This window comes from Leptosomus discolor, chromosome 6 (genome assembly GCF_034619465.1).
Source record: "Leptosomus discolor isolate bLepDis1 chromosome 6, bLepDis1.hap2, whole genome shotgun sequence".
In the NCBI taxonomy this organism is placed as follows: Eukaryota; Metazoa; Chordata; class Aves; order Leptosomiformes; family Leptosomidae; genus Leptosomus; species Leptosomus discolor.
The window spans coordinates 44,824,833-44,844,217 of NC_141396.1; the positions used below are offsets into that span (position 1 = coordinate 44,824,833).

At 39.9% G+C, this 19,385-nt stretch overlaps 1 protein-coding gene across 2 annotated transcripts in view; it reads right to left on the bottom strand.

Moving 5' to 3' along the window:
• Positions 1-19,385, bottom strand: part of CUBN (cubilin) — a 148,813-nt gene that overhangs the window by 31,626 nt on the left and 97,802 nt on the right. For both annotated transcript variants that reach the window (XM_086466409.1, XM_086466410.1), the window contains 14 exons: positions 18,446-18,643; positions 17,965-18,111; positions 16,898-17,088; positions 16,442-16,625; positions 14,936-15,110; positions 13,749-13,927; positions 11,842-12,051; positions 11,398-11,538; positions 9,484-9,665; positions 7,651-7,822; positions 6,471-6,677; positions 3,865-4,014; positions 2,880-3,001; positions 798-1,023 (listed from right to left, as the gene is read on the bottom strand). In XM_086466409.1, the coding sequence (XP_086322535.1) occupies positions 798-1,023; positions 2,880-3,001; positions 3,865-4,014; positions 6,471-6,677; positions 7,651-7,822; positions 9,484-9,665; positions 11,398-11,538; positions 11,842-12,051; positions 13,749-13,927; positions 14,936-15,110; positions 16,442-16,625; positions 16,898-17,088; positions 17,965-18,111; positions 18,446-18,643 (2,484 nt within the window). The remainder of the gene's footprint in view (positions 1-797; positions 1,024-2,879; positions 3,002-3,864; positions 4,015-6,470; positions 6,678-7,650; positions 7,823-9,483; positions 9,666-11,397; positions 11,539-11,841; positions 12,052-13,748; positions 13,928-14,935; positions 15,111-16,441; positions 16,626-16,897; positions 17,089-17,964; positions 18,112-18,445; positions 18,644-19,385) is intronic.

The following is a 19,385-nucleotide window of genomic DNA, read 5'->3' on the forward strand; positions in this document are numbered from 1 at the left end:
GAATACTGCTAAATCATTAACTGATGGAAAGCTGATCAGCATCAGCCAGAAGGTTTGCAGCTGAAAATGACACTGGGGAACACATTGCCTGCTCTGAGGTAGGAAGGGACAACAAATTCTGCCCTGCCACCAGCCAGCACAACTATACTTGCCCTTAGTCACCTCCTGAAGGACAGGGTGCAAATGGTGAGCTACCTTTTTTTTTTTTAATCCAGAGAGATGATAATTTCAACAGAGGGAAGGTAGGTTTTTAAGAATTACCAATTCAATCCTACATGTGTACCATCTTCAAAAGTGTACCGACATCTCCCCTAAAGTGGAAGAGTTTTAGGCTGTTGTCACATGTGCTCTTTGAGAAGTTCTGGCTGCTGCTCTGCTTTGAAACTGGCCTCTTTCTACTTTTAAGGTTTTAAACCAAATCAAACTGTGAAACAATTGTTATTCAAGAAATGAAATGTCTCATAGTTCCTGACAATAGATACCACTGCTGAGAGGATAATGGGTACGGTATCAGTTTACAGACGTCAAGAAACTGCCAGTGGGAGGCTTAAAAAGTACAAAATCAGCCCAAATTTGATTTCATTGTGTGAGATCAGACAACACTGGTTTAATACTTGCCTTTTTCAGTGCTGACTTCTTTCAGGAATGCTGAAGATGTTGGCATGTGTTTCTTTTGTTCTTTAATGCAAACTTAATTAAAGATGAGGAATTCTATTTCATTTTGTGGTTGAAAAGTTCTATTTAGGCATGATGTACTGCTATGTTAGACCTGACAAAATCAGTACTTTTTCTCTTACCTAGAGATTCTGCTGTCCATGTTGCATAAAAGCCCCCTCCTTGAATTGAGTGGTCAGAGTTAAAGATGACGACTAGCTTGCTGGAACCAGACCGAATAGTCCCAGGGGATGTGTTTCCACAATACTTTCCTATAACAGGAGATCCAGGAGAGCCACCATTCAGGATAGTAACAGAGTCCCACTTACAAAGCGAATGATTTTCAACGTGGAAGGCTGTAAAAGTAAGCTGCAACACACAAGAGAGGCATTCAGGAGCTAGCACCAGCCATGGCAGTGGAGGGGTTAGAGCAATTCCAGGCAGATCCTGTAGCCATCCTAGCACAATGATTTCTGGGTGTGTTGAGAAACATGACCCTCACTTCACCTTGATGCTTTCCTGCAAGTATTGCTTGAAGTCTTGCCACTATAAGTAGCAGCAGCTACTTAGCATGAAGATAGAAATGGAAGAGGAACATGCAGGTTCAAGACTGGCATTATTGGGACTTAACAATATGTTTGAAGCTGAGTATGTACTTCAAAATGGTCCTGAGTATGTGCAGGTCTTGAACAACCTTCCTGCTCTCAAGGCTTCTGGTCATGCAATCTGAAGTTGCACATTCAAATATAAGTAGCCATGTAAGCAGAAAGCCTATTATTTTGAATCAGAATACTTAACAGTTGCTAAAAATAATGCTAATTTCCATTAAATCTGAGAGAAATAGTTGCAAGGTTGGTTCCTGTGGGCCAGGATGCGTCACATACATAGACTGGGCTGGGCATACATCTTCTGACCTTGTCTCCCTCCCACATTGATGCTGTTTGTCCTTGGAGTGATATGTACATGGATGGGATTTCCAGTTCAAAGATTTTAGATTGCTGATCCAGTAGACTTGTTGATGTTGAAATATTGATGTACACTAATGACTGCCTGGCCTTCTTCCAATATTTTTTTTTTAGCAGTTCTAGGACTGGGATCTTTGTGGAAAGTTTAGCAAATACATAGTACTTCTTCCTGTAACTTTTGTGCATATTTATTTCCAAAAGAACTCTGCCTGAGGCAAAGACCAAATACAAATTTACGTCAAATAGTTTAAGTTCAGAACTTTACCAGCAACTGAAGCTGGCAGCTTATATTGGAAAAGGTTAGTCGCCTTCCCTGAGGGAGCTGCTACTCAGTCCTCTTGAAACAGAAATCTACTTCCATCTGATTAAGATTACTTCTGCGTTAAATAAATTTGTGGATTAAATAGAGATTTTGTGTTCCACTAAAATAATCCTGTTCCCTGAAGTAAGTAATAGGCAGTGGTCAGAATATCATGCAGCAGAATAATTAGGACTATTGGTTTGCATTTCTAAGAAATACCTTTGTAGTTGTAAAATAAGGAAAACATGAAAAGGAAATTAGTGAAGGGCATTACATAGGAAAATCTGGAATGTGTTTTTATGAAACTGCTTTTCAGATATTTTTCTGCCTTGGACTGCAAATATCACTGATCGGACCTGTTCTCCAAAGGATCAGTCAAATAATTCAGTGAGTGAAGTTTAGCACTGCTTGGTCATAAAGGTGCTTAAATTGGTGTCTCAGCAGTTTGGTTCAAGAAAGTAGCACCTCAGGCAGCCCATTGATAGTTACTGGGAAATAAGAGTAGCATCTCATTGATGGAATTTGTATCAGCAATCATATTATCTTCCAGACTAACCATTAAGACATGAAAGTAACTTTCTAGTGGCTTGTAACTTTTCTGCAGAGAGGAAAACCTTCAGCTTCATGTTTATTCTCATGATATTGAGAATATCCATGCACATCTAATAACATGAGTTATTTTAGTTTCCTAAACATAGTAAGTTGTTGTATAAAGGAGAAGTCCGTGCTATCTTTTGAGGTCAAGTTAGACTAGGATCCTTCTGCTTTTCAAAAAGCACAGTCTAGTTTGGTTGTGTTATCTTTGTTTTCCCCCTCTTTCTTAGGTAAGGCCAATGGGGAGATATTTCATTCCTCCTCATTTCTGATTTTCCAAATTGTCTCAAACCTGTTCCTCAAGACTCAGAGAGCGCTTCTCACACTGCCAGTTGCGCACACAATCATGACATTGTGTTACTCACAGTGATGGTTTCACCTTCAGGGGCTTCCAGCAACCAGGAGCAGTGATTCAGATTGCTATAAGGCTCTGGGTAGTTAGGACTTGAGATAACTCCCCTTTCACCTGACTGTATACCACCACAGGCTGAAGAAAAGAAAAAGTAACATTTCAATACATTTTAGGAACTGAATACTAGAATCAAATGAGTGGAAGATTATTCCACTTCTAATAGTACTAAAATATATTAAGTTGGACTGATACAGGTAAGGATGAACAATTTCTCTGGGAAAACCCAAGTTTTAAAATCTTTGTCATTGAACAATGAGTAATGATGCAATGACCTTGAAACTTTGCATTTATTCTGATACTTAATATAGCTCTGAAGAACCTTTGCCAGCTGTCACTTACAGCTGCCTCTTCTACCTTATCTTCCATTTATTTATCTCAGACTCCTAAGCAAACCAGTGCCATTCTTGGACCAACACAATGAAGACAAAAACTTGCTGATGCGTCTCGATAAGCATCAAGGCTAAATTCAGCTGTGACAGGAAGAATAGTTGTGCTGGCACATACATGGCAAAGTGCTTTAATTTGCACTGATATGGCTTTAAGTGGGTTTCAAAAGGAGCACAAAGGTTCAAGCAGCAAAATGCATTTCAGCCATGCTAGCACTCTGGAGGCCTATTTGATGCAAGTCGAACTTGGCTGGGTTACCTGTTATATCCCTATTCCCAAGAGCAACCAGCTGTTCTGAGTGTTGCACTGCATTGCAAAAACTCAAATGTGGTTCAGGGAATGGAAACAGTGAGGCAGAAAATAAATCTGAAAGTTCGACTGCTGACATATGTTTGCTTTAGATGGATATAAATAGTGACAGGCACTGGGTAACTTTTGAGGACCTTTCAGCCTTGATCCCATAGTGTGTGTTCTCGGTATCACCAAATGAATGGCAACATTCCCCAGAAGTGCCCCAGTCAGCAAGGGCAACAGTCACGCAAGCCATTTACCTTCAAACGTGTAATGGGCCAAGAATCCTTTGTCATCTGTGTTTTCATCACTTACAAAGTACACCCAGATCTGTGGGGCAGCTATGGCTAGTGGCACAGAGGGTGCAGCCTGACCACAAAGTCTGGCTATTAGCTCTCCATCAGCATCTCCTGAGTAAAGAAAAAAAATATAAAAAAATAATTTTTGACTCCTAAAAGAGCTACAATAACATAAAGGAATACATAGGGTAAACATGCATTTCATTTCCTTTTGACTAAAAAAGACAAAAGTACATATCACATGTAGTAGCTTTTTATTTGTTATGGGTGTAGGTAGAGTGCTGCAGTTCATTTCTGGGATCTAAATCCCAACAGTAAAGAAGTTCTCTCCAAAGGTGTATTAATGATCCTTTTAATATCTTGGGATCCTTCTCTGCCCTCACTGCTGTCCTGCACACTTCCATTTTGTATGACCCATCAGACCCAAAACCACAGAAAGTGCCACAAAACTGCAGACATTTTGAGGCAGAACAGTGGGAAGAGATGGCCCAAGGACCTGATTGCATGGAAGCCTATTGACCCTATGTGTTTGTGACATTCTCATTAAAGTCAAGAGGGATTTTGAGTTTTCTACCATACAGGGATGTGCTTAATCCATGAACAAGCTGTCATTGCTATACTAATAGTGGGCATCTCTTTCCTAGGGAGTTCAACATACCGTTCTCTGTATGGCAAAAAAATGCCAGCAGTTGCTCAAATCATTGAAACCTAAAAGGAAAGCGCAACACAGACCACTGCATTCCTGTGACACAACGGCTGCTCATGTTGGTATAAGCTCTTAGCCATCACACTGCTAGAAGTATCAGTTTCTGTTTATTACTGATATATTCTCAGGAGAAGGAAAGTAAGTGTAATAGTGTTCCTCATGACATCCAGCAATGCCATTCCTAAGTTTTCTTCTCTAATAACAGCAGGCTTCTGGTCTTTAAAGTCTGCATTCAAAAGCAACTCCTAGCTCCACGCAGAGTGGCAGGCTGCTCTTGCGAAGAAGGCAGTAGAGCAAGAGGGAGAAACTTCGGGACCTTTCAGTTATTCCAAGTAATGTGGCTGAGTAACCTCATCTTTCTGTCATATACAGTGAAACAGCCACCATTTGAAATGCCTTGAAGGACAGGGATAAGAGGGGACATACAAAAAAATTCTATTAATGTAAATTACACAAAAAAATGCCAAAACCTTTCTTGTTAACATGCACTAAAAATTATACTGAGCTGTACAAGCAGAAGACTTTCATGATAAATTATGGTTTGGGAAAAAGTAGTAATAACTACTTTGAGCATTAAAATGTGAATCATACTTTTTCTTTTATGTACTTCTTATGAGCTGATTGACTACGTGTCAGATGTGACCCAGGTTACTCAGTCTCTACAGTGTGAAAAGTGACACCAATCACTGCTTTCGTCAATGGCCAGCTGGCCAGAGATCTACACTGCTGATAAACAGAAAATGTAAACAGAGAGATTGTGCTGTAAGATTTGGTTCAAACTGAAGGGAATGGTCTGGAAGACAAAATCAAGAGTCTTCTACAAAAGCCAAAATTTAGGAGTGCATTTCATTGTGGCAATATGCTCAGCTGTACTACCATGTACAGACTATGTGCAAGATAATTTAATAACTTAGTATAAAGCATTACCTCAAGAAATTTGAAATACTCTATTTTTTAGGTTAAATGTTTCTCAGTGAATACTCAAAGTCAATTCTGCCTTTTTTTTTTGTTTTCATTCAGTACAATTAAGTATACTTAGCTGCTCTCACCACCCCCCCCCCCCCACCTTTCAGAAATGGTTTCTTGATAAATTAGAGCCTGTTCTCTGCAGGACTCAGACACAGCCTCTCAGTGAAGACACCTGGAGCTTTCATACTACACTTGGCATTAGCTGAGTGACTTTCATATGACATTTCCAGTTGCTTGTTCTCATGGATAGCTAAAGAAGCTCAAATATGCAAAGATATTACTGGTGCATTAATCCTGTATTGTTTTCCTTTTAAGTGCTTTAGTCTGTATTTTGTGATACAGTCTCACAGGAAATACAGATTTGGTTTTGGAGAATCATCTTATAGAGTATAAAAGTGGGGTATGAAGTAGGTACACAGCCCAGAGGCTATAAATAATTAAAGCATTCTTTGCTCCACTGCTGCTCTCCCTGGAGATATTTCAGAAGCAGGGAAAGAATGGGCTATGGACCAAATAAATTGTTTTGATGAATCCAGCTTCTCCTGACTGCCATCTTTCAAGGGAGATTAAATGAAATTTGTATTGTCCCTTATAAAGAGAGAGTCAGGTGTGTATTGCAAACACCAAAACAATTTATCCCCTGAAGATACCCATCCGGTTTTCCATTTTCTCCGCTGAAAGAAAGGGTGACCAAATCCGTACATCCATTGCTCTGGCAGTGAAATCCCACTCCTGGTCTAGGACACAACATGGAAGTCATGCACGTGAACACTCTCTCAAATGTACAGCTCCTATGACAGTCACTCTGCAAACATATGAACAAGATTTGGCACATAGTTGCACAACTGGAACCTTGATAGGCTTTATCGATTCTCCTGCAGAACATACGAACCTATTCGTAACTCTAGGTAGTCGTACTGGCAGTCCTGGTGATGTTCCAAGTGGAAATCCTCGAAAGATATATATATGGATGAATTATAATGGGAGGGATTTTCAATGGTCCATTCGCAGTTAAGGTTACTTGTGTAATTGTTGACACCATCGTAACCAGGAGAAGAGAAGTTCCCACCTGCATATCCCATCAAGGTTCCACCACAAACTGCAGAAACAAAATATAAATTAAAAAAAAAAAAATTATTCTACAAAGAGCAATCTTGCCCTTGTTTATTCTGATATGAGCATGTCAGCAAGCATATGTACTAATTAGAACAAAACTTCTTCCATTTTCTTCCTTTTTTATAGTTTACTGCTCTGTACAGGAGAATTCTTGCCTTTCAGTGTCCTGAAATTTATTGTCAAGTCTTTAAAAACACATGTAAAGCAAAGAAACAACAGCTATGCACGATATCAAATAAAATATTTCAGCAGTGCTATCAATACAGCAAGCATTATTTAGCATTTTCATAAAATCCCACTGCAGTTCCAGTTCAGTATTGCTCAGCCCTACCCATCACCTAATTTGAGACTCAAGATTTTTCTGGAATATACCCTCAAGGGCAATACACTTGTGCTACAGTAGGATGCTTAGGGGGGGAGTTGGAAAATCAAGTTCAAAAGACTCAAGGCTGTAGTAGTAAGGCTCTGCCAGCTGCCTCCTCTCTGGAGGCTGAGCTTGCAAAAGTAGGTTAGCTGCACTCTTTCACAAGCTGTAATAAATTAACTACCCCCCTGAGTAATAAGGAAGCACTTGAACTATTTGAGCTGTCTGTAGCACTGTACTTTTTGGATCTTTTCATAGAATAAGGCCCCTTCAGACCATCTCTTACTCAAGACTAAGTACAAAACAATAAATCAGTAGTAAGAGTAAGGACTGTGATCCGTAACCGAGGTTGTTCTTTTCATTTGAAGTTTGACCTAATGGGCATATAAAGTCTTTACCTCTCAGAGATTCCCATTTTTTCACATCATTTCAACTAATTAAAGACGTGATCCACTCCCATCAAAGAGATGGAGAGAGATAAAAGGTATCAGGGGTTTGTTGTTTGTCTACATCATTTTTCGACGTGCACCAGTACTTTAACTATGAAATGACTCACCAGAGATCAAACACTTAATTCAAAAACACACCCTACCTGCATCTTCACTAGACGTGTATGAGACACTGAAGCCTCTGGTTGCATGGGACATGTCTGTCACCAAAATGACTTTCATTGTGTTTCCAGAGGATTTCACCTCAGTGCCTGGATTTACCTCACCACACAGCTTGGCCAGCCGGGGCGAGTTCTGTCTAAGGCCATTGTAAACCTGTTGGGTCAAAATAAACTCTTATGAGATCAAAATGCAGTCTTACGAGCATCTCCTGTATCATTTAACAGTGCCTTGCTTCTTTAATACAAAGTTCATTGATGCCTCTCACAGCAGGTTTGTTCCCAAATCTACTGAAAACCTTGGAACAAGCTTCCGCTGCCTTGAGTAGGTGAGTCTCTGAAGTAAAACATAAAAAATACCCTGCTTATTTTGGCAAACACAAACATATGCCCTCTCTTTTTTTTTTTTTTTTTCCCCAATAAACTGAAATTGAACCAGTTCGATTGGGAAAAATACCATCTTTTAGCTCAATATTTATATCTTAAATCACTTAATGTCAACTACTAATCATATTCATTCCATTTCAAACTATCATCTTTGTAGTTTTGCTAAAGCCAACATCAGCTTTATCAAAAGTGTCCTCCAAAATATTCCGTGCTGGTGGGTATTTTTCATTAGTTTAATCATTTCACTTTTTAACGACTCAGATGTATTTTGCAGTTTATTTCATACAGCCTTTAGTCTAGGAGTTAATTTCCTTCTTTCTACTACTATTCTCAGCAGCGCAAGTGAGGCTTGTGAAATGAGGTTTCCTACTGAGATTTGGGATAAGTTAGACTGCTGAAGGCACAAAAGCTGGCAGGACAGATCTTCCTAAGAGATCATTACTTCATTAATCGATAAAAAGCCAACTCCCCATGGTCTGTCTAAAGCATCTGTGAATGAAAACAAGGGGAAGATCATCTACAAACCACAAGGGAGAGCTACTTCACCTCCTCGTACTTGTGCGTGGGCATGTGCCTGATGATGCTAAAGCTGATACGTGTGTTTACGCTGCTAATCTGAACAAATGGGAAACTAAACTAGATCTTCCATACCCGCAATGTCATAAAATAATCATATTTTTGAGGCATTTGTACATCTGACCACGTCCAGTTCTGTTGCCAGGTTTTGTTTGGGTTTTTTTTCCCCACTAACTAACCAAACATCTAAAATAACCATGATAAAATAACCAAAATCTACCTTTCTGGAGATGTGGGTGATAAATAGGTAGAATTTCCTGGGTTTTCCCTATCTTTCTTTCAGAATATGCAAGGTCCAACACAGTAGTAGCCATTTGTTGCGACCTCTGTCTTTTTCTCTCTTTTTTTTAGTTGCTTGAGCGGGTGTGGTAGAAGTTGGATGATGAGCAGGCACGTGATGTTCCTGTCGTATCAGCCGAGTCCTCAGCAGAGGACTTTCAGGGTATCTTGCAGATACTTTAGTTTAAGTGACAACAACAGTAACAACCTCCAAAGTCAAGAGAGACCTGGAACTCACTGATGGACTTTGTGTCCACAGAGAAGAAACATTGAAAGCTTTCAAAAAACCCATGGTTTTTTCCATGATTGATAAAGAGCCATTCCAATTATTTTTTTGAAGTCCTCCCCTCTGCCTGGACCACAATTCCAAAACCTCTATACTCTAAAATAAGCAGATGAGTTTAGACACCCTACAGAGCAAACTGTCTCTCACTTATCTGTGTTCCCTGGATTAAATTATGATTTGTCTTAAAACCAGATGTGGACTTATAAATGACATTTCAGCTCTATTATGTCTGTTAATGCTCCATAAAGGGATTAGCAAGAGCATTTTCCACCTTCACACCCGATACTCACAGCCACGTAATCTGATGAGCACCTCCAGTGTTCTTCAGTTTTCATATCATTAAAAGTTAGAGTCACACGTCGGCCTTCTTGCACTGTGATCCTCCATTCACATACTCGATTATGTGGGTATAGGTTGGGATAGTTGGGGGAAGTAAATGTTCCAACAGGGGCAGTAAAATCCCCACCACATTCTGAAATACCCAAATATTGGGACATTGCTTATAGAGTTCTAGCAAAACCCCGTTAATAATGCAAGAAAAAGAGATCCCAAGAGGTTGATTTGATATGCCTGTCCTGTCCATATGTTTGTCTAAACAGCTAAGTTCCTGCCAGTCTTTTTCACTCATCCATAAATGTAGTTGAATATTAATTGACCATAGCAGCTCCTTTTAGTCTAATTATTAATATCCCCTTCTCTGAAGGGCTTATGCCAGGCCTCAGAAGCCTGAGTGACCCACAAGCTTTGATGTCAAGTGACACAAGCCTCTCACTGTGGCAGTCATTTCTGCCATTCTAAGACCACGCAGGGTCTTAGAGCGGGTAATCATGAAAGATATGCTTTTTGTCTGCTGATTAACAGAGGTAGAGAAAAAGCTTTCAGGGATTTTAAGGAATACTTTTTCAGTACAGTTGTTCTGTGCTTTTCCTGTCTTTGTTATGAATATCAATTTGTGCTCTGAGAAAAACAAAGCAATAACACTAAATGTCATAGGTATAGAGTATGTTTTTCTTCTGAGACTAATGGTATAAATTCACCAGCTTACTTGATTTCCTTTTATATACAGAGCTATAGTTTAATGGAGTGCAGTGGGAGATTTAGTCCCTTTCCTCACCCTCACAGACTCCTGCAGAATAGTCTAATCTGTGTATCCACCTGCATTAAATTTTGTTAATACAGTTTCTCTTCTATGGTTGCGTATCAGGGTCCTGGCAGTGGAATAACATTCTTTTGGAGTTTGTTTTCCCCTCTGTTATTTTATTGCAGAAGGAAACACAAAGAATATGGAAGCTTTCAGCTGAGGTTTTAAATGAGCTGGAAGGAGTTAAGAAGGGTTGGCAGGAGATTTTTCAAGACAATTACTGCAAATAATTTATTTAAAAGTAGCCGTATTTTGGCAGGACAAGCATTGCATGGACAATAAGGAATGTGAAGAGAAGTGTAAAGCAGGAATAGGTCTACGTCTTTAATTCTGATCAGAGAAGCTCTCTGAAGTCATTGTGCTCAGGACAAGGGACAATGGGCACAAATTGAAATATATGAAAATCCATCTGAACACATGAAAACACTTTTCACTGTGAGGGTTGTTGAACACTGGAATAGTTTGTCCAGAGAGGTTTTGCCTTGCTATCCCTGGAGACATTCAAAACCTGACTGGACACAGTCCTGGGCAACAACTTCTACCTGACCCTGCTTGATCAGGGAGGTTGGACTACCTCATCTCCAGAGGTCCCTTCCAACCTCAATGGCTCTGCAGTTCTGTGATTCTGCTTAGAACCTATTGGTTAAAAACTATTGGGTTTAGGGACATTTATGAATACCACCCACCTCAGAGGGACAGAATAACATAAAGGAAAATCACAGAATTTCTTTACCTTCCATCTCATCAAGAGGAATGTGGGGAGCGAGGACATCACTAGACTGGTTGCTGGAGAGAAAAGGTGTGGAAGAGTGTGCCGCATTGTATGAGACCTACCACTGATGGCAACATCCATTATAGCAGGAGTTTGCTTGCATTTCAAAGTTTCAGCTCGGCTAAGTATGGATCAGAGACTCTATTCATACTTCCCCCAGAGTTTAAATTTAAGATCAAATACCCATCACTCTAAGAATAAGTGATCTACAATATATGCTGTATTAGTGCAATTATAGACTGTGGTATATCTTGCTTCCCTAAAAGTAACTTGCAACCTTACAAATCCAACCTTCAGTACTGGAATCAAAACGTAGTCTGAATCCTTGGGCATTGACTGATCCATCAGTGACAAACTTGACATAAGCAAAACTGTCAGAGGTGTCCACAGCAGCAGGGAGAGTATTACCACAGTACCTGCCCAACAAGTTTCCTGCAAAAATCAAATACAGAAAGACAATTTTATATCAATATATTATTTAGATTTAGATTGAAAGGATCCCTTTCCAATTTAACTGCACAGGCAGGAGTAAACTAGTAAAAAACAAGTTATTGCCAGAAAACAGAATGGTTTTGTTTGCCTTATTTTGCTTCAGCAAACAAGGCAGACAGAAGGAAACACTGTACATTGAAATGGCTCGCTTGATACCCAAAAGGAAAGGCTTTCAGGAACCTCTAGTGAGGTTTCATAGTAGTACTAGGGAAGGGAAAACAAATGCTCAAATAATGCTCAGACCAGAAGCGTTGTATTCTCGGATCTCCACAAAGTCATTGGTGCACTCGGAGGAGTTTTGAATATCTAGGCCTTCTAGTCTGATGGTAAGATAGTGGCCCCTAGGACCTTGCAGAAACCATTCACACAGCAGGTTGTCTTGGTAATGAAGCTCGGGATACCCCACGCTTTCAATGATGCCAGTTTGTCCTATCACTGTCCCGCCACAGGGAGCTGCAAAAGGAAGAACATTGCTTAGTTGAAGAACCTCAGAGAGATGACCTTTCTCCTAAAAAAGACTCAAAGTTGAGGCACACCTGACTTATTCTCTAACTGTGGTAATAAAACAGGAATTGCCTCCCAGTTAAAAGTCTTCCACATTCTTCTTCTAATTCAACCAGTCCTAATTTGTTGTGTTTTGGGTTTTTTCCACACACCTCTTTCCGTTGCAAGCATCCCTTCTTCTGTGTCATATCTCTTATTAATTTGAATAAACTCACAGATTTCAAGGTCTATATCTAATACCTACCCATGTTCGTATTTATCAGAAAATCATGGAGAGCCATATCTGATAATTATAAAGATATTTAGTTTTCTAAATGTGGATATAAATTTTTTATGACTGACAAAAGTTGACTGTTGGTTTGGGCCTAGAGCTGTGGTTCAGACTCCTCTTTTCTGCAGTCCCTTCCTGTTCAGCTTCCACTCCTTGTGATGCCTTGGTAAGGGATCACTGCACAATTCGGGAAACAGCTATTTATTTTTAAATTTTTCTCTCTGAAATCTTGTTTCTCTGTGGTACTTGCAAACAAAAGTTCATAATACTAAGGCTTACAGCAAATAATATTCCCAGATGGAGTGTATTAGATTTTACAGTGTATTCTGTGTCTGCTAGTTACAATCTTTTCATGGCAGTAACAATTGTGTTCATAATTTCTGCTCTTCTGAGTGATCAGTGCTTTGTTCCAGGATGACTGTCATATAGCTGAGATACTGTAAATCTCTTATGGATAAATGTAAATTGTGGGTGGCTTCGTATACTAACAATGTTTTCTTGCAAGTTGCTTTGGTTTTCACATTCAGGAATACAATAGCACACTATATTGGCTTAAGTGTTTTAGATCTAACACAATCAGCAAAATTCGTGTGAAGCAATATAGTCCACTACTTTGCCTTTGAGAAATTAACAGTCATAGGCTTTCCTGTACGAGTGATACTAACTTAATAGCTGCTATTATTTGAAGATTATTAACATTATCAAAACCAAAAAGTAGCATATTTCTGAATCTGATCAAAGACTATATTTTATTTAATTTTAAAGCTTTGCTAGTGCTTTCTAATCCTGTTTTTGCAGCTTAAGAGCAAATAATTTTTTTTCCCAGATGACAAATAATGGTTTTCACTGTTTGTTCATTCCTTTTTCAGTCCATTGTGCTGCCCCTGTTTGTCCAGCAGCATTGTTATTATAGATTGATTTACATTTACATGGAGAAGATCCTAGTTTGTTCTTCTCCTGCCAACTCTTAGCTGATCTTTGCATTTCCCTTCAGGACTCTGCTCGTGAAAATGATACTAAGTTTGCATACTGAAAATCAAATCATGTTACATGACTTTACCCACATCAACCTTTTTTTCTACTGCCTCTTTGACAATTGTCTTTGACAGGAGGTTATCCAGTCGTCATTTCCACTGCTGCAGATCAATGAACGGTTTCCCATTCCTATTTCTGTAATTTTCAGCTCTTGCTAGGTGCAGAACATGCTGATATTAACCCATGTGATCATTTTGATGCCTTAGCTCTAACACCAATTGAAAGAGACATGTCTGTCAGTCTACCTCATAGGCATGATTTATACCCTGTTACAAAAGCCTGACACTTGAGACCAAAATCTTCTCTAAAAATCAGACAAATTGATAAATGCAAATATTACCAATGGAGTATTTAGCATTGAATCCCATGTGTGTGGCACCGCTGTCAGACCTGAACCTGAGGTACATGACAGCTCCTGAGGATCTCTGTGAGCCTGGCATCAAGCCTCCACACAGCTTGGCAATGATGGGGGCAGTGGAGTCAGCACCATCGCGTAGCTCTAGATAACTGGAAGTGCAACTAGGAGAAAAGAGAATTTTCCGTTCAACATATAGCAGTAATGGTCTGAAATAATTTCAGTATGTGCACAAAGCCGTGAAGCTGTAGTGAATTAGATCAGTTTACATGCAGTGTGACCAGGACAGAATTAACAAGTTCATAATCAATGACAGTTATATAACTGAATTAAAAGAAGTTCTAGAAACATAGAGAAAGATTCATCGCAAGCCCAATCTATGATCAGATCAGGTCTGACAGAAGGTAGTCCTGTGGATAAAGTAGTTGTGACCATCTTTAGTATATTTTTTGTCAGTATTCAGATTCAGCAGATATTCCCTATTAAGTCTCATTGATGACTCTTGAATTAAGGATGTACAAAACATACGAAGGGAATAAAAACTCAAATCTGGGGGCTATCTTAGGTGGGCATAGAAAGACCCAAAATGTCTTAACTAACAGCTTTGCCTTCAGAAAGGTGCAGTGTCCTGGGAAGCCCGAAAGGACACCTTTGGGATTCTTCATCCCACACCATTTTTTTTCTGGACATGGTCTCACAGGTGAGGCTCAACCTTGCTGTATAGTGAAGTTACATTGGCTGTAAACTAGGCCTTGTTTTATGCTTTAGGCAGGGGATGTGAAACATGTATTACCTTTGCAAATCAGCAAACAGGAAACGGAGGAAGGAGACAAATTTTTGTGGTGGTAATACAGTGGATTTAAAAACACCTGAAAGTCAAAGTGACTGAAAATCTGAATATGAAAGGACTAGAGGGCACACATTTTACAGAAAGAACCTTTCTACCATGTATGCTTCCTCTGTCTGTTATATTAGTTTCTGTCATGCACTGCAAAGTCCTAGGAACGTACACCAGTGGCCTGATAGCTTCAGTGGTATCTCTCAAAAATTTCCCAACCACTTTTGATTGTAAATCTGGAAGTGCGCTCTAGGAGGAATTGGAGAAAGTAACAGGGAAAGAAGAATCAGAATAGAGTCTGAAGAAAGGCAGACAAGATAATGTGGATGTATACTTTGGTGAAGGTTCAATGTAAAACTGATCTTCAAATTGCAGCTGTACTGCATGTCCATTAGGAGCAGTTATGGTCCAGACGCAGTCAGCATGCGGGGGATAATTGTTCGGATAGTTGGGGGAAGATGTATATCCACTGTGGTTGAAATCATCGATATAAATATTCCCTCCACAAGCTGGGAAAGAAAAGATCACCGATAAAAACAAACATGTTAAGGAAATGGGTGAGGCATCAAAAATATGAGTTATCTCTATATTCCAACACATTCTTCTGTCCGTATCATGTAGGTACCTCAAGAATAAATGCATTTTACTGTTTACTGTGAGAAAACATTTTAACACAGTAGAATCCTATGTTCCCATGCTCCTGCTTACCTAGCCCTCCTCATTTCCAAATGTTCAGGACTCCAAATTAAACTGCTATTAGTTCTTCCTTGGATTGCTTCTAAACCAAGCAGGGACCCTATTTCGTGCCTTGTTCCTACTCTAGTTCCCAAGAGCTAGAAAGCCTACAAGTCAGTCCCGTCAATGCTTCTACAAATCATTCCCCACTTCTGCTTCCCAACAACTGAAATGTCTGAGACAATGAATTTGTGAGGAATGACAGTCAGAGCAAACATAAGGATTTGTTCAGGTCCTTTATCCTACAAGAATATCTTTATTTTGACCAGAACCTTTCTGTCAAAACCCGTCATTATGTTCTAGTAATACTGGTCTAACACAGGGTTTTAGTCAAGTTTTATAAAATGAAGTGGTAGAAATACTGTTGTACAGCTTCATCCATTCCCTTCACGAAATCCCTACAATAAGGCTAAGAATGATTCTTTGAGGCAGCAGGGAAAAGTAGGCAGAAAACAAACACTTAAAAATTTGAGTAGATTGACAGGTTGTTTTAGTTGTGTTTAGGTACACCATTTAACAGGAGGTCTCCTGGTGTCCCAAGTGGCATGTGTCATGAATATAGTGGAGTAACTGCGAATGCCAAGTCCCTGAGTCTCTTTTTTTTTTTTTTCATTCTTTCAAAAAATGTTATCTCTGGCAGAGAATGCTGTTTTTCTCACCTGACAGTAAAACTTGTGAGAAATGTTACCACCGTTTTAGACACACTAACCTAAATCATTCCTGTCATCATTTAGTGCTTGCACTGGGTACTATATGTTCAAAATAATGTTCTTGTTTCCAGCTTTTTTTTTCCGTTCCTGGATGAATTTTGAACACCTCTTCCTAACTATACATGCTACTTCCCTGCTAAAGGGTTCCCCATAAGTTTGAGGGGGTTTTTAACTTTAATGTCTCCAGGTTCCATGACCTGGAGCTGGCTTTCTTGAAAAAGGAGAAATTTGAGACTAGAATCAGAAGTCATGCACTAAAAAAGGAAACAGGACATTTTTGCAGACATCTGATTTCACCAGGGTTGGGACTTGCAATAAGAACCACCTTTAAGAGGACAAACTCCAAGTTACATCTATTGAGTTGCAGAATTTCAGTGTTTATTTCCTAGACTTACCTAGACTCTTTGCCTCGTAATTCAGTTTGAATCCTTGACTCTCATTCCTGCTGTCAGAAATGAAGCGGACAAACAGCTGATTGTCTGTAGTGTACATAGTAGGGATGGGGCTGTTTCCACAAAACCGTCCATTCCCTTTTCCAGACACCAAAGGTGGGGCAGCATCATCTAACCCATTCTTCAGCTAGAAGAAGAGAAGTTGCTAATATCACTCAAGCAAACAGCCCTGGAATGCAAACTTTGAGCACACACCATCTTATGCTTCCAGCCATGGAGGAAAACAATAGCCTAGTGATTAATTAATGCACAGCATAAAAAAAAAGAAAGACATATATAAATAATCTCTGTGGTATTTCTATCCCATGACAACCTGGGCTGCCTTACTGACACTGGAATCTGTAAGATCCAGTAGCTTCTCTGGCTTTCAGGGTTTGGTGACCTAGCCAATAACCTCACCTCCACATAATCTCCAAGGCTGCAGGAAGTATCCTCACTCTTAACCTGGAAAGGCTGTTCAAAATGGACAGCAATGATAAATCCAGAGGTTACCACTACATGCCAGGAACAATTCAGATTAGGAGCATAGTCTTGAGGGTAGTTGGGTGATGTTATCACACCCCTGCCTGCGTGCAAATAGCCTCCGCAACCTGAGAAAAAGGAGTTGAAGCAAAGAAAAAAAAACCACCACGTTAGCATCAACTACTCATTTGTTTAAAGAAAAACCCTGCCTCCTAAAAGGAAGATATGACAGATAAAAGCAAGCGTTGAAGAAAGCATGTGAAGAGTTGAGGGGCATAGGGCAATGCACACAATGAATGATCTCCCAAATACAAGCCAGTAGACCACAAGATGACACACACCAAACATCTCGACAGTGAGACTCAGTTCTGATACTTAACAGACAAGTAAGCAGGCAGCTATGCCAAGGACCTCCCATGGCAAGAACATATTATTATGCTGTCTGAGTACATTGCTTCTAGCCACGGACTGACCCACTGTCACTTACTCAAGCTGCCAGTCAGAAAAACTTCCCCTGGCTGCCCACTGTTATCATAACACCTTCCTTGGTGCCTCAACCCATTTCGGAATCCGTTATCATCCCTGCCTGGGTGCATGTGGGAGGGATGCCACTGGAAATTGCTGACATCCTGCTGGAACTTACACAGCTTTCTGCATCTGTCTCTCTGTTTCCTGTCAGTGCTTTGAGTCAGTCATTTCCTTCTCTTAGTTGGGCATTCTTTCACCCTTCAGCTGAGCTGTTATAAACACAGGCATACACTTTTCTTCTGAAAAGTGTCTGGTCTGGTTGAATCATGCTTTGTTGTATTCTATTGCCGGGAAAATAGCAAATTTTACCCTTGCAGAGTCAGATATTTATTAATGCATATTCATGAGTTATGGATAACTGATCTGTGAGATAGATGGTAAAGAGCTGTTAAAAATGCCAGAATCTTTTCTTTCCTTACCCCATTTTTAGCAGCAAGGCAGGCATTTATGTGGGGGAGAAGAGAACCAAATCTTACTTTTGTGATAAGAGGCATTAAACCCAGCTCCAGTAACACTTGCATCTGTCATGAAATGGATGAACATCACCTCTCCAGTTGATCTTATTGGCCCAGGAGGTTCTTGTCCGCACAGAGTGGCCAGCACTGGAGAAAGACTAGTGTCTCCTGAGATCAAAACACAATAGTTTAGTGTTAAATTCAAATCAGTACACATCTGCCTGTGGTTGCTGTGGCTCACACTTTCAGGCAGCTGCTTTTCAAGATCTTTAACCCCTTACAGATTGAGAAGTATTTTTATAGACCACCAAATATTTTGCTAAGACTTGGCTAGTTTTATTTTAGCTAGCTAAGTGTTTCAGCATAGAGGAAGAATACCAATTTAGATCATATTCCCATTGTTATCTAGATTGCTCAATCTCGATGGACATGAGAATTCCAGGTACTGGGACCCTGGGTATCTATTGCATGTTGTCAGGGTAGGGCAAGATTGGCTGCTCACCATCTCGGATAATAAGTTTGTCATAGTTGCATGAGCTGTGAGATTCTATGTCTAGGGCTAGGATATTGAACTCCACAGTGGATCCAGGAGCTCTGATAAGCCACACACAGTCAACAAAATTTCTGTAATTCATGGGCCAGCCCGGTGAGAAGAAGAATGAAGGGGTTTCTTCAGTCGTTGCAGTCCCTCCGCATGCACCTGTCACATACAAGACAACAAAAACGAAAGCAACCTCTTTTTAAACTGAACACTCGCCTTGGATAATTTAAGATGACAGTCCTATAATTAAGCACAATGGGGGGCACAATGATGGTGTGCATAGTCACAGGAATGCATTTCTTCAACCTTGGTTTGGACTTTGATTACAAAACCTGACAATCTTGACCTATAAGGATGTTCCTGTGCTACCTGGTGCAGCAATGATGTGACCTATTTTACCATGAGGACTATGAAGCCAAAGACTTAAGAGCATCTAAGTTTACACAGCAGTTTAACATAGGTTGCATATCAGAAAGGAATGGTGCAGACATAATCAATAATACATGAGCAATTTAATTCCATCTTGAAATTGGAGTACTTTTTGTTCTCCAATCCTAGGGTCTCAGCTATATGTTTAGATCAAGGTGGAGTCCTTGCTGGGATAGATATCCTGTCCCAGTACAAAAACCCATTACATGCTACCACTATCCTGCAGAGCCCCAGGGATCCTTAGTCCCTCTGTCCCCAGAAACCTGCCTTCACATTTAGAAAGAAGACATTGTGCTATGCCCTAGTGAGTCTTAATTTTCTCTTATTAAGCTTGTTAAGAGAAAATCAATGGTACAAGAACCATCTTCCCTCTCCTTTGAGGAGCTATTTGTCAGAGGCACATGATCATATTGAGCATGTTCCCTTTATTTATGGATATGAGATCCATTATAGAGAAAGGTTTCATAACACA